This window comes from Bidens hawaiensis, unplaced genomic scaffold, assembly GCF_021521415.1.
Source record: "Bidens hawaiensis isolate Kalapana, Puna unplaced genomic scaffold, B.hawaiensis_p1.1 tig00005104_1, whole genome shotgun sequence".
In the NCBI taxonomy this organism is placed as follows: domain Eukaryota; kingdom Viridiplantae; phylum Streptophyta; class Magnoliopsida; order Asterales; family Asteraceae; genus Bidens; species Bidens hawaiensis.
The window spans coordinates 1,093,028-1,120,195 of record NW_027491326.1 but is presented as its reverse complement, the minus strand read 5'-3'; the positions used below and the strand labels follow the sequence as shown (position 1 = coordinate 1,120,195).

Genomic DNA, 27,168 nt, shown 5'->3' with positions numbered 1-27,168 from the left:
CATTTCCATAATTTGTTTCTCGGCTTCAAATGGGTTCTCAGGGTCTGAACTCTTCTTCCTCTTGGCCCCTGATTTGGCTCGAGTTGTGATTGGACGAGGCTCAGACACGGTAGTAGATTTTGGGGTTTCTTTCTTGACGAACATGCAATCAATATCCTCAAGGGAGAACTTTTGAGCAGACTTTCTAGATCTCTGGGCACCTGTAAACAGTAATCAACAGATAAGTTTTCAATTATAATAATTTTTTTATACTAAATAGTATTACTCTTACTTGACATGATTGACTCTGAGTTTGATTCTTGAAAAGCTTCAATGAACTTGGCTTGAAAGGTCCTGATTGCAGGATCCAGTGATAAAAACTTCTTGATTCTCTCTTCGACTCCGGGAAGATCAGACAGCAAATCAAAGTTTTCAACTGCATAAGCAATGAAGAATTTTAGCAAAAGAATAATATATCCTATCTTGGTTACCTAAGGATCCTAGATCCTATCCTTTGGTATCCACTTTTTAGGAAGGTCAGTTCCACCCGGTATAGAATCCCTTTTAACAAAGAAAAATTGGTTCCTCCAAAGGGTACCATTTGAAGTAACTTTGGAAATGGGGATTACTTGGTGGGGTTTTGATTTGAAGAAGAAGCGTTTGGAACCGTGGGTAACCAGATTATATAGATATGATAGTTCTGCTAAGCCAAATTCAACGTTTTCCTCTATGATTATACTTTCGACGGTGTGAAGAACTTTCCATAGCATCGGCATGGTTTGAATATAACTAATTCCCGTTAAAGTGAAGAACCTTTGGGTGAAGTCGGGAAAGGGATATTTATAACCTATGAGAAACGGTTGGGCCGGAAAACAAACCCAGTTTTTCGAAATGCTATCGCTATGGGCTGAAGAATCGAAGGGTCGGAAAATTGTATTGGCTGGGAAATATAGTCGGATATCATCGATTTCTGGATCTGTGAACTTACAGATCTCGGGAGAAGGGGCTTGGAGGATGCCTTGCGAATAGAGATCATCGGGGTCGGTATGATTGAAAGAAGATGAAGAAGAGGATACAGAAACAGTAGATATAATGAAAGAAGATTATAAGGAAGAAAGATGGATACCTGGAAGACGGCTGGATATGTGGTTATAAAAGGGTTTTGATAATCGCATATATAGGAGGCGAGTAATAATGGTTTGTAGATATTAACTACCTGACGCACGTCTAATCATCTTCTTTTTTGCAGGGATTTAAAATTCAAAATGACAGATGTTTTACACAATCACCCGCCATTTTGGGGGCAATTGTTAGGGCTTGAATTTTATGTTGAGGATCCTTTATCCTTAACTATCTTAAGGATAGATTATCCTTGAAATATGTATCAGGATATAAAGGATCGACGATCCTCGGTGTTATTTGTTTACTAATGATTGCATTTAGTATGGTGATGTGTTAGACAGGTATGACGAATATAAGACATGTTGACAACAACTATCCTCGTGGGCCATTCCCTAGCTGAAATATAGATCCAGGATCCTTATTCAATGTAGCTGTTAATGGATGAATTCATATGAAGGTTGATGTTTAAATATCAATAACGGCTTTGAGACTTGTTCTTCCACTTATCTCGCTACTGGACTTATGGAGCACGTGGTCAAAGGTCATGGAGCAGCTAGTGGAAGACTTTCGGATTAGTAGGGAATATAGTTATTTGTATTTTCTTATATAATCGAGCTATGATCGAGTAGAAAAAACACATGTACTATCACACACACTAGAACAGAAGCAAACACCCTCTCTACTCACTAGTTTACCTTGTATTCTCGATCACTAACTCCACAACGCTTGTAACTACCTTTTATTATCAATATACTTGACGGTGATAGTTTTCACCGTCCGGGGTTTTTTGTGCCGGAGATTACGATAATCACGTACTAACCGACCAAAGGTTACCTTGTTGATCCTTGACCGAAGAGATTCGACCAACGATTACCACGTTAATCCTTGACCGAAGCAATTCGTCCAAAGATTACCTTGTTAAGTTTTGACCGTAGTAAGATTATCGTGATTAAGGGTTTTTTACCTCGTGATCACCTTTGTGTTCACCAATATTACGATTACACACTTGTCATTATTGTGTTAGCACTATACCTCACTTTTACGAATTTGGATACTTGATCCTTAGCAGATTTTTGTCCAAAACATATGGTATGTTTGGCAAGGAGTTTTTAGGAGCTTTTAAGAACTTCAAGCTTCAAGCTTTTAAGAAAAAGCTCATATTCAATAAAAACTTTGTTTGGTTAAGGGAACTTTAATCTTTTAGGTTGATAGAAAAAAACTCCATATTTAGCGTTTGAGAAAAAGCTAGCTACAAGCATTTACATTTGAATTTACAAGTTTGGTACTTGAAATTCCATAAACTTTTGATAATTTATATAATAGTTACACATTTAACCCTTATTCAAAACTAACTACCCCCACGACTTTTTTAGGGTCCGTAATTTTTTCAGACATTAATAATTTTTTTAAACAAATTACATCATAAAAACGAGCATTTTATTCTCTTTAATTTGAGTATAATATTATTATACTTCTTTAACTTTAAACAATTAACATACTACGTGATTATTGGTTAGGATCGGTATCAAGTCGAGTCAAGTGAGCTAGTCATGTGTAAGACTAAATTATGGTCAGAACTAGTCGATACAAAAAGGGTTAAATTGGTTCGGTTCATGTCGATATGCTTTTGAGTTGAAATGGGTCAGGTCATAACATGTTTTAGATTAGAACAGTGCATGTTCAGAATGAGATTTAGATCAAAATAGGCTGGTTTAAAAAATTATCTATTTGAAATTACTGTATATTTCAGCTTTGTTTCTTGATTTTCGACATCGGTTACACGCTTACTGCATTTTCATGAATTACACGTCTACATTCGAGTTATGTATGCACTGTCATCAGGTGAATCATGTACCGACACTGATTATGCGGTTGATGTTAGGTTGTGCGCCCATTCCGCCGCACCACGTGCACACTCAGCTAGTTTTATTAAAAGCTTCTGCTACTCTGCCAAAAACCTAAAATATTTAAAAGCTACAGCTAACAGCTACCAACTTCCAGCCATCAGATTCCAACTTTCAGCCTTCAGCTTTCAGTTAGTTTTGCCAAACATACCCAGTTTGAGTTTTTAAAAGGGAATCACCAACTAAATAAGATCATGCGTAGTAGGGGTGAGCAACTTAACCGTTATAACCGTTAAACCGAACCATAACCGACATAAGCGAACCGATTTTAACCAATAACCGACATAACCGGTGGGTCGGTTTAATGAATTTTTAAAAACCGCCAAACACTGGTCGGTTTTGGTTAAAGATAAATACAAAATCGCTATATCCGAACCGACCCATTTATTTAACCAACAATATGTTTAATATGTTTGAGATTAACTTCCACCAAACATGTTGTTGGATTATATCATTTTGATGTTTTTGGTTCAACATTTGTTATCAAATTAAGTTGAATTTCAATGTTGGATTATATAAAGTAATTATTTTTTGAAATATTTGGTATTAATATTATGAATTATATAATTTATTAGATTATGTCATGTCTTTTTTTGTAATAACTGGTACCAAATTTTTGGGCCTAATTACATTGTTTTGGTTACGGTTAACCGACCAATAACTGACTCACTGTAACCTACAAACCCGATTATCCAAAACCGTCATAATGGGTCGCTTATGGTTATGGTTATCCATTAACCGTCATAACGGTTATGGTTATGGGTTTGACTCAAAACCGCCTCAAACCGATCCATGCACACCTCTAATGCGTAGTGAAACACTACCTCATCTCATGAAGCCCCCATAGCTCCAAAAACACTGCCCACGGGAAAACTATATATTATATAATAAGTGTAGCAATCATAATTTAATAAAGTTGTTGAAAGACCAGATGTCGAATCCGTAGACACTAAAGGCAGCTCTCGTTACTAAACCTCTATTGACTCCTAACTTATTTTAAAACAAGGGCAAGCCTTTTTTTTTGGGGGGAGGGTGGGGGGGGGGGCTCCGGTTTTTCCTGTATTTTGGGTTAGTAGTATAAATATAACAAGTTTATTTTAAATAAATTTAATTTTAAGCAAAAGCAAATTGTATGATACTTTAAATGTTTAAGTTTTGGTCCCCCGATTAAAATGCTCATGTAACTGGTTTTTAAAATAAAAAATAGCCTATAGTTACAATATTCTCTTATTTTCTCCTCTATTAAAGATGCTTAGCATTATTTACAAGTGTATATATATGACTATTATGTAAAATTGTCCGTTTATATCCGGTTAAGCAATCACATATCATTCGGTTTATAAACAATTTTTTATATTCGTGTTTAGATAATTTTCAACCCTTATATTACAGGTGAGTACGATCTAGGTGGTGTTTAGCCTAGCTTTTATTTTCTAGCTTATGCTTATATTTTAAAGTAGCTTATAGCTTATTTTCTATTATTTAATAAGCTCTTTCTTAGTGTTTGGATTTCTACAAGTTGATTAGACGTCTTAATAAGTTGTCACCATTCTTTAATTTGTTTTAGTAATAAGTTGCTTCAATATTATTAATCCATCACCATTTGAAGGCAAATGGTAATTTACCCCTTTAAGCAAATAAGCTAAAAAATCATCTTCAAATAAGCTTCTCAAAATTATCTTATATAAGCTTATAAGCATAAGTTAAAAAAAGCTAAACCAAACACCAATTAAGCTTGTTTTACAAAAAAAAAGTTAAAAAAACTATAAACTTTATTAAAAAAGCTAGACCAAACACTCCCTAATTTAAAAGTATAAATAGATACAGTAAAAAGAGTCTGATTTCTTTTGGAGTTGGACCCACCCTAGAAATAAAAAGGAAAATAAAGTTTGAAAAATTATACAGTAGAATATTATGATTGATGTGGTGACAACCACCGGAACCCATCCCGCCCTCTGCTTTTTTTATTATAATTTCTTTCTTGCACCATTCCAAAATTTTATTTTATTTGATTTCACATTTGTGACAAAAATAAAATATAATCCTTCCTTCATTATTATTAAGGAAATTTCTTAAAACGACCTAAAAGAGTAGAGAGAAAAAAAATCCTAAATTTGTCCATATTCCTAAACTAACATATTAAATATGTACTGAGGCGACACTTTAGTAAAATAAACGACGTGATTTTTAAATCATTCAAAATTTGACACTTGAAAAGCATCTGACACATCTGACGAAATTTTTAAAAATCTCGTGGTTTCGTCCATATTTTAAAGTTAACTCGCTTTTTAAAACACAGTCTATCCAGACGGTTTTTTTATGTTTCTTGTTTAGTCCGTTCAAATTATTATTATTCATAACTTCACCTTCTTGATGTTTCTATTAAATATGAGTAAGGTTTTTTTTATGGATTCATGGATTACAAAAGCTTCCAATCACCATTTCCACTTCTTTAGCTTCCATCAAGAAACACAAAAAAGCTTCAATCTTTACCAAAAACCCACCATGGAAACACCCCAAAGAACTCAGCTTTCATCCATTTTCTTCATCTTCCTCACATTTTCTGTAACATTTCGGGTTTTCGTTTAATTATCCTTGTAATCATACCCGACCCGTTTAAGGGTTCGGGTCACTCATTTAATAAAACCGACGCATTTATTGAGTATATTTTATTTTAAAAAGTTTTAGTTTTATTATTAAATGGTTTAAGTATTCAAACTTACAATAACTTGACAATTTCCATCCAAACTCAAACTATAACCCATTCTCGTTCCCATCTACAAACTTCAGGGACTTGTTATGTGAATTCTGATTTTATAATATAATATATTATATTCAAAAATTACCCTAACCCACCCTTGGATCCAACCCGACCCGACGGCACCCACAACCATTCAAAAACCTTAATCCCGCTCATTTATAATCAATTAACTTTGGCAATTAGCATATTCCATCGAATAAACGCGTAACCGACACCTAATTATAGTAGGAGCGTGTTAATTAGTCCGTAATTTGATAAACTAACCATTTTAAGCCTAAACAAACCCTAATTTCGTGATCCATATAATCCCCTCGTTACGAATCAATTAAACTTGCAGAACCCTCCTCCTCCTCGTCACCAATCTTTCCCCTAAACCAGATTCAGTATACAATCACAAACCGTCACCTAATTTTCCCCTCTTCTGGCCGCAACTTGTTGGATCAATTACACCATCTTAACCGACGTTATAATCCAATTAAAAGGTATGTTAAGAATCGCGATTGGTCATAAATCAATAGCCCCTTATTGAATTGAACAAACATGGATCAGATTACCCAATTGGATAATCTAGGGTTCATATCCTCTTTTAATTATGTTTATATATTTTCGTTTTTGGAATGTTAACAAATTGATAACTTGGCTCAATTGGTTTAGTACACAAATAACCATCGTTGGGTCGCGGGTTCGAGCCCGACCCAACCTGTTTTTTTTAGCATTTTTTTTTCCAACCTGTTTTTTTTAGCATTTTTTTTTCTTTCTTTTTCTTTCTTTGTTACTTCATTTGCTTAATATCTTTTAAACATTAATTATTCCCTACAGCATTAAACATTTAAATATTATAAACCGACACATTGAGCCATTTTTTTCGTCATCCTAAAACCGGTTTCGTTAACTTTTATTATTACGATTAATATTTATTATTATTATTATTATTACCATTATTATTATTAATATCACTATTATTACCTATTAATTATTATCATTATTATCACAACTATTATTATTATTATTTATATTATAATAAGGATAGCGACAACCACAATAACATTAATAAATACCGTTATAACTAACGAAAACATACATAATTTCGAATCTCAAAACCCATCATAGATCTTTATATTTCGTTATTATTAATTCATGTTGTCATTTAACAACTACGAATATTTTTCGGTTATCCTCGAGGAGTTTGATCGTTTTCCGCCCTAGCCTTTTCCTTTATTATTTCGTACTCGTTTAACCTACTTTATAAGGTAAGTAAATTCACATCCCCTTTTTACCGCTTTACAAATTTTGGGGGCGTTATGCGTTCACAACTAAATTATTGTTTTCACTACGATTCCACTATATGCGTAATTGAAATTGCTCGATTAGTTGATATGTGCAAATGTGACTATGTGTTTACTTTATGTTGGTTGGTATCCTCATCCTCATCCTCATTAGTATGATCATACGCCGTCGAATTAGCTCGTTATCAAAATGATTCGAGTGAAAAGACAACTTTTATTTATTGTTATACTAGTTGTAGTGATTTACAATTATCGCACGGAATTGTCATTTTATTATTATATATACTCAAAATCGTGGTTTACTTGCTCAACTTTATGTTGACAAAATATATATTTTCACGCATGGCGCAGGTAGCTTTATTGGATGAATCGAGTATTGGAAGTTAGATGAGACCTTAGGTTGCTTGATGAATGAAGAACCTTTTCTTTTTGTTTTAAGTTATTTATTATTGATTTGTAACGTTATTGTTAAGAAAATGTTTATGTTTTTTTGAAAATTGATATATGAATGAATAATTTAGATATTGACACGTGTATTTTACTTTAGTGTCTTCTGAGCTATGATACAATCAATGTCGCGCCCCGGCATGTTCCGCCGTAGGTTGGGTGTGACACTTTCATACTTTCTTGACCCAACCCATTTCGCATCAAAAACATTGTAGTGTTGGTTCTTGAAAACAGATCTTTTGATCACATGATTGGTTGGATGAAGAAAACCATCAACCCACCAATAAATGGTGTCACAGGCCAAGAATGCAACCCAGCTTCAACCCGGATCAAAAATCAAGAAAACCAAAAAACCCCATGAATCCGTTTGTTTCACTGATGATACAAAGTATGTGGAAACATCAAGAAAACCTTACTCATATTTAATGGAAACATCACTAAGATGAAGAAGATGAAGTTATGAATAATAATAATTTGAATAGACCAGACCTAAAACATAAAAAAACCGTCTGAATAGACTTTTTTTAAAAAAAAGTGAGTTAACTTTTAAATATGTACGGAAAGAATAAGATTTTTAAAAATCTCGTCGGATGTGTCAGATGCTTTCCAAGTGTCAATTTTGATTGGTTTAAAACCCATCATTTATTTTACCAAAGCGTCGGCTCAGTACATATTTAACGAGTTAATTTGGGAACGTGGACAAATTTAGGATTTTTATTCTCTCTCTACTGCTTTGGGTCATTTTGGGAATTTTCCCTATTATTATTGTTATTGTTATTATTATTATTATTATCCCTAATAATAATAAGTTTTGAAAAACATTGAATTGTAATACCCATTATACCCCTCCTCTGGTATCGTAACTGAAACACAGAAAGCGAAAGATAAGGGCAGTGCGTGAGAGAGAAAGAGAAAGAGAAAGAGAAAGTGAATGAAAGGTTACAGAGAGAATGTCGTCGGCGGTGGGAGTTACGAGGAGGTGTTCGGCGGGGCGCCTAAGTTCGGAGCGAGGACGCTGCCGCCGCGCATGGAGGACTACAGTGAGATATTCCAAGGGTTTCACGCTTCCTCCATTCCGGTTCTGGATCTTCCGCCGGCGGCCGTGTGGTTTGATGTCTCCCTCGATGATTATTCGGAGGTCTTCGGAGGCTTCAACGCCCTCGATGATTTTGCCTGTCACTATCAGGACTTGTTTCACAACTCCAAAGACAATAATGATTCCGACGAGGACGTTTGGTAATAATCTATCTATTCTAAGCTTTAACTTACAACTTATTACTTGAATGTTAAAAATACAATGCGAATTTGGATAGGACTCCGGCTCAAAGTGGATCACTGTCAGACGAATCAGATCCTCACATGAATCAGCAAGCGGAGTCATCTGGTACGAATCTGAAACACGAGCCTCATTTTCAAGCAGGCAAAGATTCCTTAGATGGGATGCCAAATGTTTCGGATGCCAAGGGATCTGACAACCAAGCCCCTCCAACCAAAACACAAAGTGACAACTATTTCTCACTGGTTAACAATAATAATCATCTTTGTGCAAGTATGGGTTTTGGTGAAATTTCTCAAGGAAAAAAGCTCAAGAAATCTTTATCACAACCGCTCGTTTCTGTATCCGGTCTCAGCCTTACAACTCAGCCTTCAAACCTACCACCGCCCTCTAGACCGCCACCTGCTTTAACATCAAAGAAAGGAGATCCTACGTCAAAACTCAAAACATCTAAGAGCTATGCGTTTGACCAGTCACCTCCTTTCTTTGATGTCGAGATAGATGCTAGTTCATCAGCTGCTGCAGCCATGAAAGATGCAGTGGAACAAGCTCAAGCCAAGCTTAAAAGTGCAAAAGCATTAATCAACAGGAAGAAGAAGAAGAATGTAAAAGAAAATGAAATTTATGAGAACTTAACTACTTTTGAAGGTGTGCGAGGGAACAGATCACTTGAAAGCCAACAGAATCAACACAGTGCAGTGGTTTTGGAGCCAAATGTGGGGTCTACGAACAATAATAATGTCGTCTTTGAGCAGAAGGAAGATAGTGAAATTGGACAAGAACCAGTTGATAGATCTCAAAAGAAAGACGACGATTCTGATGAAAATGAAATGTATGATAACCTAATTGAAATTCAGCTAAAAGATAATGATATTGTGACTGTGGAAAGAATAGTTGCTGAAACTTGGTTTAAAAAAGATGATGACATGGGACCAGCATCTAATGCGTGGGTAGATTATGAACTTGAACCAGAAGAGACTACCAAGAAGGAAAATAAGGGGGAACTAGAGGAGACCAAAGAGCAAGATGAAAACGTGTTTCAGCAAGCGTGCCCACCTGACATGTCATCAATTCATAGTGAACAAGAAGGTGAAAGATTAGTTAAAGAAAGTGATGGCATGTCAGACACAGTTTCTGAGCTGGATGTAAACAAAAACGAGCAAACGTTGGATCACAAAGAGAACGTTTCGCTAGACGAAGATAAAATAAAAACAGATAGAGATAATGATGCGCGGACAGTAAATGAAAAAGCCGAGACAATACATGAAATGGATTGCAATTCAGAAGAAAATCTACACTTGCAGAAGGAAATGGTTTCAGAAAATCAAAGTATTAAGTGGGATGGAGATGAATCAATTACAGGGGAGTATTTAGAGGTGCCAGATGTCGTATTACAAGGGGATAATAAGGAAATCTTACAATATAAGGAAAATGCTCAATATGATGCAACCTGTGAAAAACATGCAGTGACCCCACAAACACCTTGCTCAGAGAAGATAAATAAGACGGTTAAACAAATACATGAAGTTATAGCTGTGGCTATTATCAAAGAAACACTAATGGAGAATAATGATAAGAAAGCTTCTGAATCACCTGTAATAGATCAAGATACAAACACAGCTTCAAAGGTTTCCGAAAATAGAATAAAAGAAGAACGATTACAACGTGCACACGAGCTAGAAACCGAGCGTTTAAAAAAACTAGAACAGGAACGAGAAACCGCGCGTTTAAGGAAACTGGAAGAAGAGCGAGAAACCGAGCGGCTAAGGAAACTGGAAGAAGAACGAGAAACCAAGCGGTTACGGAAACTGGAAGAAGAACGAGAAACCGAGCGGTTAAGGAAACTGGAAGAAGAACGAGAAACCGAGCGGTTATGGAAACTGGAAGAAGAACGAGAAACCGATCGGTTAAGGAAACTGGAAGAAGAACGAGAAACCGAGCGGTTAATGAAACTGGAAGAAGAACGAGAAACCGAGCGGTTAAGGAAACTAGAAGAGGAACGAGAAAGACAAATTGAACGGGAAAAGGACCGAATGGCGGTTGATAGAGCTACATTAGAAGCCCGTGAAAAAACATTTGCTGAAACTAGAGAACGGGCTGCTGTTGAACGAGCAACTGCAGAATTCAGACAACGGGCCTTGGCTGAGGCCCGTGAAAGATTAGAAAAAGCCTGTGCTGAGGCACGTGAACGGTCCCTTGCTGACAAGGCAATGGAGGGAAGGCTAAGAGTTGAAAAGGCAACCGCAGAGGCCCGAGAACGAGCGGTTGCTGATAAAGTTTTATATACTGGGATCAAACTAAATTCGTTACCTTCTGTGAGAATCATTTACCTACTCTTATTGAATTGTCATATATTTTATTTCTTATGTGATTGTAACGAACTGAATGAACCGGATCGGAGCATGTTTGTGTTCGTTCATTTAACTTTAACCAATCAGACGATCGAACATGAACGGACATAGTTTTCCTGTTCGTGTTTTTTCGTTAAGAAAATGAATGTGTTCTGGGTTCGTTTATGTTTGTTAACAGATTAAACTAACGAGTCACGAATGTAATTAAGTAATGAATGAGCATAGATGAACGAGCATAGTGTATTGAATTGTTATATATTCTGTTTCTTATGCGGTTTCTAGGCCTGTAAACTGACCGAACGAACCCTGACGGAACATGCTCGTGTTTGTTCGTTTAACTTTAACTGAAAAAAATGATGGAACATGAACAATTAAACTAACAGAGTTTTCTTGTTTGTGTTGGTTGTTACATTGAACGAGCATAGACGAACGAGCATAATTTGTTGAATTATTATATATTCTATCTGGCTCGATATGAACAAGGTAGGCTGGTAGGTGGGTAGGCTTCTAATTGCTTATGTGCTTTCTAGGCCTGTAAACTAACTGAACAAACCCAAACAGTCTGTTTAACTTTAACCTATCAAACAAATGAACATCAATGAGTTTTCCTGTTTCTGTTTGTTCGTTAAGAACATGACGCGTTCATGTTCGTTCGTTAAGAAAATGAATGTGTTCCTGTTCCTGTTCGTTTATGTTTATTTGTTAACAGTATAAACAAACGGTTCACGAATGTGAACTAACAACCATAAGTAACCTAAAGGCAATTAATAGTAAATGCGAACAACAATGATTTGGTAAAAGCCATTAAAACTATAGTAAATGCGAACGTAAATGGATGAACTTAAAACAAACGTAACTAATGAATGTAAATGAACAAAGCATAAATAAATTTAAATGAACCAAGGGAAGCAAACTTTTACGAACATAAATGAACGGACATGCGTTCATGTTCATTCGTTTAACTAAATGAACAAAATATTTGCTCATGTTCGTTCTTTTATTAAATAGACGAACTTCTCGCTGAACGGTTTACAAATGGTTCATTGAACGTTTTGTTCGTTTACAGTAGACTGTTTCTTGACTAATCTATGGTAAATTGTAGGATCTATCGGGTTCTTACAGTGGATTAAGATATTATCAAGCTCCGTCACAGGGTGGTAAGTTACAAATGTCTTGTTTTTTTTCTTATATTCATATTCGATCATTATTTTATTTCATGTATTCTAATATAAGTTATAGGCGAAGTTGAATCGCCACAACGGTGTAAAGCTCGTTTGGAGAGGCATCAGAGGACAGCCGATCGTGCTGTATGTGTCTTAATTTCTTTTAATTTTTTTCAAATATTTTTAATTAATTGCTATAAGTGATAATTCTGAGATTTGGTTATAGGCTAAAGCACTGGCAGAGAAGAATATGAGGGATCTCATTGCTCAAAAAGAACAAGCAGAGAGAAGTGTAATATTCTAACTGAAAACAAAACGAACTCGACGGACACGAACAGAGCATGTTCGTGTTTGTTCGATTAACTTTATCCGAACAAACAATAGAATGCGATTCACGAACATTTAAATGAACGTGGTTTTCTTGTTCGTGAAGAAATTGAGTGTGATTGTGTTTTTTATGTTCTTTTGTTAACGATGTTAACAAACGCTTCACGAACGTAAACGAACAAATGTAACTGAAAATAGATGAACGGACAATATTGAGCTACAAACCCAATAAAACTAAATGTGAAAACAATGTGTTGGGCCTAAAAAAATATTAAACTTGACTTAATTGTATTCGGCTTAATTTTATTTAATTTTTTGAAACTGCGGTTTAAAAGGTTTTAAATAAATAAATTAAGGAATGTGGACAAATGAACTTATTAACATAAATGAACGTAAACAAACTTAAATGAACCGACGAGACTAGTGTTCTTGGACGGTTCGCTGAACGTTTGGTTCATTTACGGGCATACATATATCGTGTGCTTAATATTTTATAATATTTGTGTGTTGTGAATATCAGAGATTGGCTGAAGGTCTTGATGCTGAAGTAAAAAGATGGTCTAGTGGGAAACAAGGCAACTTGCGTGCGTTACTTTCAACTTTACAATACGTATGTTTCTTATATCATACTTTTAGTATTGGACTTGTGATATATCAACATGTAATATTATTAATATTGGAATTTTATTTATCTATGTATTCTTTTTCAGATTCTTGGGGCGGACAGTGGCTGGCAGCCAGTTCCATTAACTGAAGTTATAACCACGGCTGCCGTAAGAAAGGCTTACAGAAAAGCGACACTCTGTGTCCACCCGGACAAATTGCAGCAACGCGGTGCAACCATTCAACAGAAGTACATCTGTGAAAAGGTTTTTGATCTCCTTAAGGTTTGTCACGACCACCCTTCTGTTTATTATTTCTATCTTGTACTTTTTCGATTAAATCTTGAGTATGTGGGTGTTTTGGTAGGAAGCTTGGAACAAATTTAACTCAGAAGAGCGGTAGATTTAAGGATTTGTAATTGGTTGGTGATGCAAGCAAGTAAATCCTTTTTCATTCATGTCTCATGGTTCCAATATTTTTGTATTTTTGGTGTAAATTTCTGTTTTATGAGATGGATAGGGATGGATGAGAGGGTGGGTTTCCGTTCCTAGCAAACTGATATGTTATTTCGTGGACCCTATGAGATGGGAGTGTATGAAATTGATTCATTGTGATATGTTCCCACTCTAATAGTATATTAGTTAAAAGTCTTATTCTTCATGGTCATTTCAGAATAATTTCACCTCGGCGACATGAAGTGTCTATGAACCAGACGCGACGCTAATTTTTTACGCAATATAAAAATAAAAAAAATGTTACATGCATTCTTATCTACTCTACGGGTTGTGTAGCCATGAAAACGTTTGCATGTATATAATATTGAGACAAATATCATGGAGGCAAAGGGAATTAGATTGGGTACTCCACTTTTGGTCCCAAGCGTACAAGAACTTGTAAAGGAACACCTGATCAAGATTCCATCTCGATATGTTCGCCATGATCAAGAAACTCAAGTTATTCCGTCTTCCCTGCCTCGAGTACCTGCCATTGATATGGAGCGGTTGGCATCCTAAGATTCATGTGACTTCGAATTAGTAAAGTTACACCTGGCTTGTAAAGATTGGGGATTCTTTCAGGTGATTACACTGTTTATATGAAACATCAAGTTGAGTTTCTAATAAACATGCTTTTTTCTCTTATTATATATATATTAATTGTGAGATTTCTGGTAACTCATAAAAACGTACTATTATAGCCCTACAAATTTTTTAACACAAAGTACAAGTCACTTATGCATAGCAGTTATGGTTTTATGCTCAACTGACCTTATGTCACAGTTGTAGATGCACAACCTACTTCTGTCTACATGTTTTCATTGCTACGTGCCCATGTATACCGGTACCGAAAATATCGATTTCGAAATTTGTAAATTCTTGGTATCGGTACTGAAATATTCGGTTTGGTAAAGGTAAAAATTAGGTAAATACCGGCACCCTACGGTACTGGTACTGTACCGATCCGAAACTCCTTGGTACCGATTCAGTACCGGTACTTTGCTCATCCCTACTTCATACAACCTCCACGATTATGATGAAACCATTTCCATTTCCGAAATCAACCATCGCTCCAAGTTAGGTTATTGTGCTCACTACCAAAGTCAGCCCTCGGTTAACTAACAACGCATCACCATATGTATCTTCTAGCGATTAAGGTAACCATGTTCTTTGTTTACTTCAGCAGGACTACCTATTTGTTTTTCAATTTCATTTGGTGTTTTTATCTTTTCGTACATTTTTTGTTGTGCTTATTATTGTTGAGTTTGGTATTCGATTTGATTATTACACTTTGATGACCACCAAGTGTATGACGAAAGTCCCCAGTGAAAGCATTAGTTGTAATAAGAACTACTACTTTTATTTTAACTGGAATAATTTTATTGACAATTTGGTTGTTTAATTGTGGTTTTGCTGTCACTTAACTTTCAGTAGCTCAACAAAAAAAATGTTTGGTTTTGTACTATTTGCTTTTTCTTAATTGTTGTAGTTAGTGGTGCTCATGATATTCTTATAATATGTAAAATGACAATTTAACTGTCAATTAGGTATTATTTTGTAAGGTGGCACTTTGATTTTGTCAATTAGTGAATAAAATTAGGTATTGTACTTTAGTGAATGAAGATGATCGAGTGGGTTAGTGGTCCGTTAGTGATCTAAATTGGCGTTAAAAAACTATTGTACTTTGGTACATACATACTTAAAGTATTTGACTCTCTTTTTTGTGTTTACGGTTTGGGATGAAGCTTTTGCTTTGTTAATCCAACTTTTGTTTATTACATGCATTTTACACATTGGCTTACTTGTAAGGTCTTCTGTTGTTCAATGTATTGAATAAATAATTTAGTACAATATTTATTTATTTATTTTATGTTTGTTGCTCTATATCTTCAAATCTATACTGGTTCTTTAATTGTTCTTTGTTCATTCCCTAAATTGTTTATTTGTGTGTTGCAGAGTTGCAATTGTGAACTGACAACAATTTTTCTCCAGATACAACAATTATCCAGGTATGCTGTATATAATTCAAAGTTGCTTTTCGTTGTATGGTGATTTTAGACAAAATATTTCTAATTAGAGTATGCTTCATGAAATCAGTTTTGTTGTTTTAAATTATCTGATCCTTCACAAAAGATTTGAAGTTTTTTGCTGTAGCCTGTATTTAGGTATGTTGGCTGACCAGGCACTGGGCCAAGATGAATCGGTTCAAGATGGGCAGTTTTTTGGGCACATGTTTTAAAAATAAGCCGGGTAAGGCTGACCCAAAATGTATTTTGTCCTAAGATTTATATATTTATAAATTGTATGGTAGTAAAATAGTATCTAGTATGTAAATATGATTACAAAATGGGTCGGTCAAGATGGGCGATTTATTGGCATGTGTCGCCACTGGTCAGGTTGAGCTGATTTGAAATGGATTTTATCCCATTGTTGTATTTTTATAAATAGTTTGTGTGTGAATATGGTTACCAAAGCAATGGTCAAAATGGGTCGGTTCATCTTTATAGTGTCCTATAATGATCCTACCTTGTATACACTTATTGTAGAAATGTATTTGAAAAGCATAAAGCATTGTCTGGTGTATTCGATGAGAAGTTAGATCTTTGAAATTTATTTCCTCTTTGTTTATTTCAGACTTTCTAAATGTATGTATGCAAGGATGGTTAGATAAAATTGCTTCCTTCCCAACAATATTTTGTGTTATATGCTTTTAGTTAAGAGGAGTTATTGAAAAGATGGTTATTAGAATAAATAACGGAAAGTTGGATTTTAATAATCTCAACTTAATGCATTTGCCGATAATAATCTCAACTTTGAAAATAGCTATCACTGGTCCCAACTTTCACCCTATTTGTTTTCATTGGACCACTGTTAAAAAAAACTTAACGGCGTTAAGTTTTTTCGAAATTTCAAATTTATATTTTAGGGCTTTTGATCGAAATGAGGATACGAGTCGATTAATGTAAAACTTACCTCCAAATGGTGGTCCAAACGACTAAAGGATGCTTCAATTCCGGTGTTTAAACTTTTAATTAACAAAAATCAAGATGTTTGAAGCGTCATTTCAAGTTAAGTCTTACATCAATCGATTCACATTCTCATTCCGATCAAAAGCCCTAAAAAATCAATTTGAAATATGGAAAAAACTTAACGTCGTTAAGTTTTTTTTAACGGAGGTTCAATGAAAATAAATAATGTGAAAGTTGGGATCAATGACAACTATTTTCAAAGTTGGGATTATTATCGGCCAACTGCATTAAGTTGGGATTATTACAATCCAATTTTCCATAAATAACTAACGGCATAACTTTGTCTGGTTTCTATTTTTGAGTAAACCAAGTTTATTTTCACCAACAAAACCTTAAAACCTTTAATATGTCTTAGATGGGTATCGACCTGCGAATACATTTACTTAAACTGACAAGTTGACCCGCAAATACGTTTACCTAAAAATGTTGATAGCACATCGCCGCAACGCGCGAGTCGAATAACTAGTTTCTTATATTAATAGATAATAAATCATGTAGCGAGTTGTTCATTGGTGGAGAGAGTGAAGGAAGAAGCACATGAGTTCTTTAAGTTGCCGATTGAGAAGAAACAAAAGTTTTGGCAAACAACGGATGATCTTGAGAGATTTGGACAAGCCTTTGTCATGTCTGAGGAGTAAAAATGTCACACCTCAACCTACGGCGGAAATGCTGGTGCGAACTGATTGTTCACAGCTTTTCAAAGGTTACTATCAAGCAACATTATAAGTTTTAATATCTATTTAATAATTTCAAACAAATATTCATGTACATCAAAGTTATAAATAAACAATTACATTAAACATCCAAAATTAAGTTCTTGTATCTTTTCTCTAACATGCATCCTAAGTTGCTTTAAACAATCTTGATAATCACCTCACACGATAACCTGCATATGCGTTGAAAATAATATAGTTTGTCAACACAAGGTTGAGTGAGTATAACACCAGATTTGAGACACTAACATAGGTGGATCCATTCATGCTTCAGGGAGGGGATAGACCCCCACTGAAATTAGCACATCAACCTTAATATGTTAGTGGAATCCAAAAAAAAAATCCACATGCCCCCAAGACAAAATTAAGAATGCACCTTGGCCTTTAGAAAGCCCAAATAAAAACGAAAAACATCAAATCAATTTCTTGTTTTTTTAAACGAACTGACTATAATATCAAAACAATAGTATGCATTAATTATTACTTTTCTGCATATATATTTTTGATGCACGGGTAAGTGGGTAATTGGCGACGGAGTACAGGTCTATACAACTACAAGGCTCTTGAGTCCGGACATAGTGACTATTCATTCTACATGTTTTTTTCTTTAAGTTGAATTGATTTATGCAATGTAGATTTTAAAATCAAAACTTGCACAATCGACATGTTTTGACTCATTATATACTCAACCTGTTTTGACCCGTTAAAACCGAGTGTTTATATCGAACATATTTCCCCCCCACTGGTGAAAGTTCCTGGATCCGCCACTGGACACTATATAATAATAAGTAAAAGTGCAAACTATTCCTGTGAGATATACAGATAAGCCATAGCACATAACAGTCAAACAATTATAAAGAAAGCAAACCATAAAGAAAGGGCTCAACCAATCCATATAAATGGACATTGGCTACCAAGCAAGGACTAAACCGTGCCATAAAATGGACATCGGTTGCCGAAGTAAGCAAAAGCGTTCAAATAAAACAAGTAAGCAAATAGCAAGTTAGGCAAACTGATAAACACACAAGGATAAACAGTTGCGGTTGAATACTATATATAATAGAAAATATTTACGAACGCATGTGTCTCCAAAACAGTTAAAAATAAGTAAAAGAAGGGGAGTGAAATACTCACCTTAACAGACGAGCAAACGGGAATAAATACTGTAAGGCGATAAAATAACGTCACGCTCGAGATGCGTTATGAACGAATCCTAAGTAATAATAATCGAATAATACAACGAATCAAAATAATGAACAATATATTAATAATGACTCGAGATTGAGAGTTTTAAAATAATTAATTTTAAAGACTATTTTTATAAAGATTATAAAATATAATTACATAATAAATCCTTTTTTAATTATAAGCATTATTTTTATTTAAGGTTGTACTAAATAATATAAGGATATAATTATTTGTTTATAACATTGTATTGATCACATACTATATAAAATTTAATTCTTTACATTATATTTAAAAGAAAACCCTTTAAAAACTTTATTATAAATAAAACCTTTTCAACTTAATACTAAGTAAATAATAACATATATATACTTATATATATATAAGTGATCCATCAGGTCACTTGGTTTAATTTCAGAAAAAGAAATTTAAAACAGACAGACACAACTCCCATTCATACTATAAACCCTAACCAATTAAAATCGTTATCCGTTATTGTATAATCAATTAATATTAGGGATTTTGTTAATTGGAACTAGACGAACCAAACCTATAAATTAATTACCTCAAAACTCGTTGTATGGTGGGTTAATTGAGCAATACATATGGCGGCTTGGTTGGATGACGAAAAACACCCAAACAATAATAAAAATCCAATCGAATAGAGGGTTAGGGACGACGCTAGATCTAGGATGTTTTCTGCAGATTTAATTGCGTTATTGTTACGAATAAGATGGTCAAAGGGTTAAAATGTAATATTGCTAGTAAAGTCAAAGGTGTGAAAGAGTCTATTGTAGATGGACCAGAATGGTAAATGTTTAGTTAGTTAGTTGTGAGTAGGTAGTTGTTAGTTAGAAGTATATAACAGATGTAACTGTAACAGTTGATCAGCTTGATGATAAGGAAACTTTCTCTTTCTCTATAGATTCTCTTCGTTCTTATCAAGTAGTATCAGAGCGCATCGTTCCTCGGCCGCTCTCCGTCATCATTCCGGCAACCTCCATTTTTCCGATCACTCTGATCATTTCCGATTCCGTTCATTCGTTTGAAAACTTTGAAATTGATCAATTGTTCGATCAATTCCAGTTCGTTTATCCTGCAATTCATTTCTAATTCTTCCAATTGAAAATTGTTTCGATCAATTGATTCAATGGCTGCTACTAGAAATGAATCACTAGAACAAAGACTTACTGATCACGACGCCAATTTCATTCGATTGGAAACCAAAATCGATTCTAATCAGGAGGCGTTGATGCAGTTAATTCAATCTATTAAAGATAGCCTACCGAATTCACATCAGGAGGGTCCTAGCATCAATATTCAGCAACAAGAAATGAACAACAACCAGGGATTTCCACACTATAATCACCATGGTTTTAGTCGTCTAGGCAAAATTGAATTTCCTAAGTTCAATGGGACGAATGTTGAAGGGTGGCTGTGCAAGGTTGACACTTCTTTTCAGTTGACAACACTCCTGAACAGGCTAAGGTTAGACTTGCTATTATTCATCTTTAAGAAGCTGCTCTGTTATAACATCAATCATTTGTTAGATCTAAAGGGGGAAACATTGACGGTATGCCTTGGTTTGAATATAAAGGGGCAATAGCTAACCGATTTGCAATCATAATGGGTCAAAATGCTATGAGTTCATTAGCCTCTATTACACAAACAGGAACAATGCAAGAATTGTGTCAAGAATTCGATTTAGCACTAACTCGGGTATCTCTTTGTGAAGAATATGCCATTAGCCTATTCTTGAAAGCACTTAAACCAGAAATTGGTAATCCTCTGAAATTACTCCGAATTTTTAGTTTACCTAAGGCATATATGTTGGCTAGACAACAAGATGATAACCTCAAGCTTCTTACACCATATTCATATTCAAAACCTACCTATAAACCTTATCGAACCAATGATTCCACTTATAAAACAGTTTACAATCCAGCATCACTCACTGCTACCAATTTACCCCTTCTTCCTACACCACCTTTTAAGCCAAAAAATCTTATAACCAAAACCTTGACAACCAAAGAAATAGTTGGCAAAAGAGCAAGGGGAGACTGTTTTGGTTGCAATGAAGAGTACTCTTTAACTCACAAATGTAAGGCTAAACAATTATTTTCTATACAAGTGTGGGATGATGATGAAGAATATGAAGCAGATGACACAATTTACCCTGAAATCCTTGTTCCACAAATCTCACTGAATGCTATTATGGGGGTCACATCTTATTCTACGATGAGAGTGACAGGTTCTATTGGCACTAAGCATCTACATATTTTAATTAACTCTGGGTCAACACATAATTTCTTGGATATAAACATTGCTTCTAAGATGAAATGTCCTTTTAAAGATTTACTCCCTATGAAGATTACAATTGCTGATGGCAATGTAATGTCTTGCACAAAAGCTTGTGAGGGACTTCAATGGATGATGCAAGGCTATTGGTTTAAAACTGATGTGTTATTAGTTCCATTGCCTAACTATGACATGGTTTTAGGTATCCAATGGCTGCAAAGTTTGGCAGATATAACATGGAACTTTAAAGATCTTACAATGAAGTTCAAGATGCATGGCAAGGTATTTGAATTAAAAGGTGCTAAAGAACAAACTGATATTACCTTGTGTTCAAGTGAGAGAATGGATTACATGTTGAATAATTCAAAAGGGTTAGGCCAGGGGCATTTAGTCAGCATGAACACTGATGAAATGACCCATGTACCCTCGGTACAGGGGAGCTCAAGTTTAACTCAATTAGATGACCTTTTGAGCAGATTTGGACCTATTTTTCACGAGATCATGTGACCAAAGAATTGTATTAAAAGATGATGCTCAAGTGGTAGCACAGAAACCTTATAGGTACCCTGCTGCTCCAAAGGATGTTATTGAAAAAATGACTCATGAATTATTAGATTTGGGAATTGTAAGGGAAAGCACCAGTGCATTTGCAGCTCCTGTGGTGTTAGTCAAGAAGAAGGATGGGTCTTAGCGCATGTGTGTGGATTACAGGAAACTGAATGAAGCTACAGTGAAAAATAGCTTTCCAATTCCTTTCATTGATGAATTATTGGATGAACTTGGAGGTTCTTCAGTGTTCTCTAAGTTGGATTTAAGGTCTGGCTACCACCAGGTAAGAATGTATGATGAAGATATACATAAGACTGCATTCAGAACTCACCAGGGACACTTTGAGTTTCTAGTGTTACCCTTTGGATTAACTAATGCACCAGCTACATTTCAAGCCTTAATGAATGCAACTTTTAAACCCTTGTTGAGGAAATGTGATTTAGTCTTTTTTGATGACATCTTAGTGTATAGTTCTTCTATGGAACAACACTTATTGGACTTAGAGGAAGTCTTAAACCTATTCATGACTAATTCCCTGTTAGCCAAAAGATCAAAATGCACATTTGCAGGGTCCCAAGTTGAATATTTGGGCCATATTATATCTTCTAAGGGTGTTAGCACAGATCCTTCTAAGATCGAAGCTGTGAAAACTTGGCCAGTCCCTACAACAGTGAAACAACTCATAGGGTTCTTAGGTTTATCTGGGTACTATAGAAGGTTTATTAAATCTTATGGGAGCATAGCAAGACCATTGCACAATTTGCTCAAAAAAGATGCCTTTAATTGGAATTTAGAGGCTCAGTTGGCTTTTGATCAATTAAAGGAGGCTCTAACTACTGCACCAGTTTTATCTCTTCCAGATTTTTCAAAGGTCTTCATTATAAAAACAGATGCATCTGCAAAAGGATTGGGTGCTATCTTAATGCAAGAAGGACACCTATTAGCTTATGTTAGCAGAGGTATTTCTATAAAGCAACAATCTTTATCTGTATATGAGAAAGAGTTATTGGCAATACTAATGGCTGTTAAGCATTTGCACCATTATCTAATTGTCAAGCACTTTATCATTAAAACTGATCAAAGAAGTCTCAAATATCTCTTAGATCAAAAGATTAGTAGACCTCTGCAACAGAAATGGTTGGCAAAGCTCTTGGGTTATGATCATGAAATCATGTATAAGGAAGGCATTAATAATCAAGTAGCTGATGCTCTATCAAGAATGGAAGGTTTAGCCTTGTTTGAAATGGGTTTAAGCTCTATTGATCCCTGTCTATGGCCTAGAATTATCAAGAGTTGGGAAACTGATGCTCACTTGCAGGCTGTTATTCAGCGGTTGCAACATACTTCTAATGTCAAACATTGGTGTTGGGATGGAAAGATGTTAAAGAGAAATAACAAGGTGGTAGTTGGTCAGGATGATCAATTACGAAAGGACATTCTACACATATGTCACTCTTCTGCAATGGGAGGTCATTTAGGTTACTATGCTACATTAAAAAGGTTGAAGCAACTATTTTATTGAAAGAAACGTGACAGTGATGTTAAGAAATGGGTCAAAGATTGTGAAACTTGTCATCGAGCTAAGTATGATAGAGCTGCTTGTCCAGGTCTCTTACAACCACTACCCACTGCTACTTCTGCGTTTTCAGATATCTCTATGGATTTTATCACTGGACTGCCTAAAGCTGCTGGTAAAGATGCATTTTTGGTAGTTGTTGACAGACTAACCAAATATGCTCACTTCATATCCCTAAACCATCCCTATTTAGCTTCATCTATAGCTCAGCTGTTGTTTGATACTGTTTTTAAACTACACGGGTGCCCCTCAACTATTGTGTCTGATAGGGATCCAATCTTTCTAAGTAAATTTTGGAAAGACTTCATGACGCTACAAGGAGTGCAGCTCAATTTTTCTACTGCCTATCACCCACAGAGTGATAGCCAGACTGAGGTCCTCAATAGATGTTTGGAAACATATTTGAGGTGCATGGTTATGGATGAACCTAAACAATGGCCTAAGTGGTTAACTCTTGCCGAGTGGTGGTACAACACCACTTATCATTCAGCCATTAAAATGTCCCCATTTGAAGCACTCTATGGGATTTCACCCCCTATTCAAATTCCTTACATTCCAAATGACACTAATATAGCTTCTATAGAGGAGTGGCTTCAACTAAGAGAAGCCAAATTGGTAGCTCTCAAAGCTAATTTGGCTAAAGCTAAGAACATAATGAAACAAATTGCAGACAAGCACAGATCAGAAAGGGAATTTAAAGTGGGAGATTGGGTATATGTTAAGCTACAACCTTATGTTCAGACAACACTACGCAAGCATCATAACCAAAAATTGGGGCCAAAGTATTTTGGTCCTTACCTGATTTTGGAGAAAGTAAGCGCAATTGCATATCGTCTAGACTTACCAGCAGACTCCCAGCTTCATCCAACTTTCCATGTGTCTCTATTGAAGTCTGCATCGAGCCAACTTCAGGAAATTACACCAATTCCTCAATTGAGCCCTAAACTGTTGATGCCAAGGGCGATTCTGGATCGTAAGTTTTACAAAAAGGGTGATCAAATGGGCGTAAAGGTTTTAGTCCATTGGAAGGATCTACCAGTCACTGAAGCAAGCTGGGAGGATTGGAGTGAGATACAAGCACGTTATCATGACTTTGAATCTTTAGGACAATATTGTCAAAAGGGGGGATGTATTGTTACGAATAAGATGGTCAAAGGGTTAAAATGTAATATTGTTAGTAAAGTCAAAGGTGTGTAAGAGTCTATTGTAGAGGGACCAGAATGGTAAATGTTTAGTTAGTTAGTTGTGAGTAGGTAGTTGTTAGTTAGAAGTATAATAACATATGTAACTGTAACAGTTGATCAGCTTGATGATAATGAAACTTTCTCTTTCTCTCTAGAATCTCTTCGTTCTTATCAGTCATTACAAACGTTTATATATATAACGAATTGAGTGTACGCATCGGTTAGGTATAATATGCACTGAGATTCATTTTGATTGAATTAACATAATATGAATGTCGGTTAGGCCGTAATTAGAAAGTATAATACATATTTTGATTCGATTACCATAAGATTGGCGAGAATTGAGGACCAAGAAATCAAACGGGTTATCGGGTTAAGGATACGAACATGGGTTATGGGTCAGGTTTGCTGGGTAAAAGGGTTAAATGGATATTATATGTATAATTTACAAAAAGGTCCTCAAAGTCTAGAGGTGGGATCAAATATAGGTAATAGTTTAGTTTGGGGTTATAATTGCCATATTTTGAAAGTTATAAATATATAATATATAGATAATAATATAATAATAAATTAACTCGATAAACACGATAAATTTCCTGAACATCGAAAATAAATCGGGTTTTAAATATGGATATTTAAATTTTGAAATGTCCGAGTTGTTACAAAAAACTTGATTGGGCTGATTTATTTTTCTTGGTTACCCTTCCTCATGACAATAGAAAGCCTCACCTGTTTCCTAATCTACTTCTTCCATTTAGGTAATTCACGTACTCTTCTCCCTTCAAGTGCTAGGATTTGGTGTGAAATTTGTGCTAAGTTGGCCGGTTTAGTGAAGCACAACTCATATTTATTATGCGTTTAAAAAACATCACCTTAACGTGGGCACACATAACAACCAAACATGACTCGTTTAATTCATTTATATGAACAAATTAAATGCATTTGCGGGTTGTAAATTGATTCTAATATAATTGTAAACCAGCAAAATAGTTTGGCAGGTTATAAAAGAGACGTATTCAAGCTGTAAGCAATTCATAACATTTTGGCGGGTTGAGTTTGTAAAATAACCTTTTATTCTAGTTTTAAATAGGTTAACGGGTTTACATAGTTAACTTTGGTACAACTCAACATGATTCATTCGTTTACACTTTCTTGACAAGATAAACCAAAAATTAATTATTCTCATGTCATGAATTCTTACTCCTAGTTAAAATCTTTGTTTACCAACATGTTATATGAAGATTTAGTATTTTTACTTAAATAGAGAAACTCTAGAAACATATTCAAGAGAGCTTAAAAACTCTGTTTTACATTGCAAAAGCACTGAAGATGAACTACTATCCACCATGTCCACAACCTGAACTTGTCAATGGTCTCACCCCGCACTTATATGCTGTTGGGATCACCATTCTCCTTGAACTAAATGAAGTACAAGGTCTTCAAATTAGAAAAGATGGCATTTGGATTCCTATTACACCACTTCCTAATGCTTTCATAGCTAATACTTGGTCTTCAAATCCTAGAGGTCATTCTTTTTATCTTAGTTGGTTACATGTATTTAACACACATGATTTCCTTTATATTGAAAGAAAGATTTTTTTTTTCACAATAAAAAAAAGCATTGAGCATAGATCAACCGTGAACTCCAAGAAAGAGAGGCTGTCTATAGCCACATTTCTCAACCCGAATACGAGTGGTGAAATAGAATCAGCCCCAAGCCTAATAAGGTTTACAGGTAGGGCTGTAAGCGAACTGGACGTCCGGCGGACGTCTGGGCGTCCGTTTGGCAAGAAGTTCGTTTATGTTCGTCTGTTTAATAAACGAACCGGACGTGGACACAAAAATTTCGTTCGGTAAGCTTAACGGACGAACACGGACAAGGGCCAAGTCCGTTCGATAGTGTTCGTGAACGTCTGGTAACGTTCGTTCGATTACGTCCGGTAATGTCCATCCGGTATTGCTAATGTTTAGATCTATCCAATATTGTAATTTAATTGTGGAATTACTAGTGTTATTAATAACACTTTTATTTTACTACACATGTTTGATGTCTCTTATATTATAGTGATTCACTTTATGTTAATATATTAAGTGTTAAGTATATTTGGATGTTATATGGTGTAATTCCAAATTTGTATGTGAAGTTGTTTAGATTTATGTTTGGTATTAATATGTAACATTTTATATTTGTACATTAGTGTTCGTTGTCCATTAATGTTCACATGTTCGTTTGTCCATTAATGTCCATTAGTGTCCGTTAATGTCCGTTTAAAATATTAACGAACGGACACGGACAAACTCAATTTCTTAATGGACGGACACAGACATGAATTTTCGTTCGGTGGAGTGTTCGTGAACCGTCCGTTTGTCTGTCAAAAGCATAACGGACGGACACGGACATTCTCTCGTCCGGTCCGTGTACACCCCTATCTACAGGGTTACCGTTACAGATTTTTTTCAAGAACTTATAATTCTCTGTAGCAAAAAACAAAAAAGAAAACAAAGAAACCACAATGTGTTGGGAATTACCGGGTCGACTTATGGCTATTGCGTGGAGCGACTTGGAATACAAGAAACCGGTTATCTTGGCATGCATGTAATCGGGTTATTTATGGATAATTGTTTTATGAAAAATCTATTTTATGTTTAGATGGAGATAATTATCGTGCTTATTTTATTGTGTCCTAAATATATTTTAATGTGTTTAGGTTAGTCTATATATATATCGTGTGGGTATGGGACAAGTTATATCAAGTTTTTGAGTCAAATTTCTTGATCAATAAAGTTTGGGTGTTAGCCAGATATCACGTGTGTTCTGCTTTGTTTGTTCCTCTTTATCGCATCTTTGATTACCAGACAATGTACTGTACTTCCATATCTTATACTTAATAGTATTAATATTCAGTGTCTGGATTTAAAAA

General features: G+C 35.1%; 1 protein-coding gene and 1 pseudogene across 1 annotated transcript; both read left to right on the top strand.

Moving 5' to 3' along the window:
- The first annotated feature begins 8,430 nt into the window (after positions 1–8,430).
- Positions 8,431–13,805, top strand: LOC143628931 (uncharacterized). Its single transcript, XM_077098367.1, has 8 exons — positions 8,431–8,735; positions 8,813–11,090; positions 12,229–12,283; positions 12,366–12,433; positions 12,516–12,581; positions 13,137–13,226; positions 13,327–13,503; positions 13,586–13,805. The coding sequence occupies exons 1-8, from the start codon at positions 8,431–8,433 to the stop codon at positions 13,619–13,621; spliced, it is 3,075 nt and encodes a 1,024-aa protein (XP_076954482.1). The 3' UTR covers positions 13,622–13,805.
- A 247-nt stretch (positions 13,806–14,052) lies between these two features.
- Positions 14,053–26,960, top strand: LOC143628930 (protein SRG1-like; annotated as a pseudogene).
- The last annotated feature ends 208 nt before the right edge of the window (positions 26,961–27,168 follow it).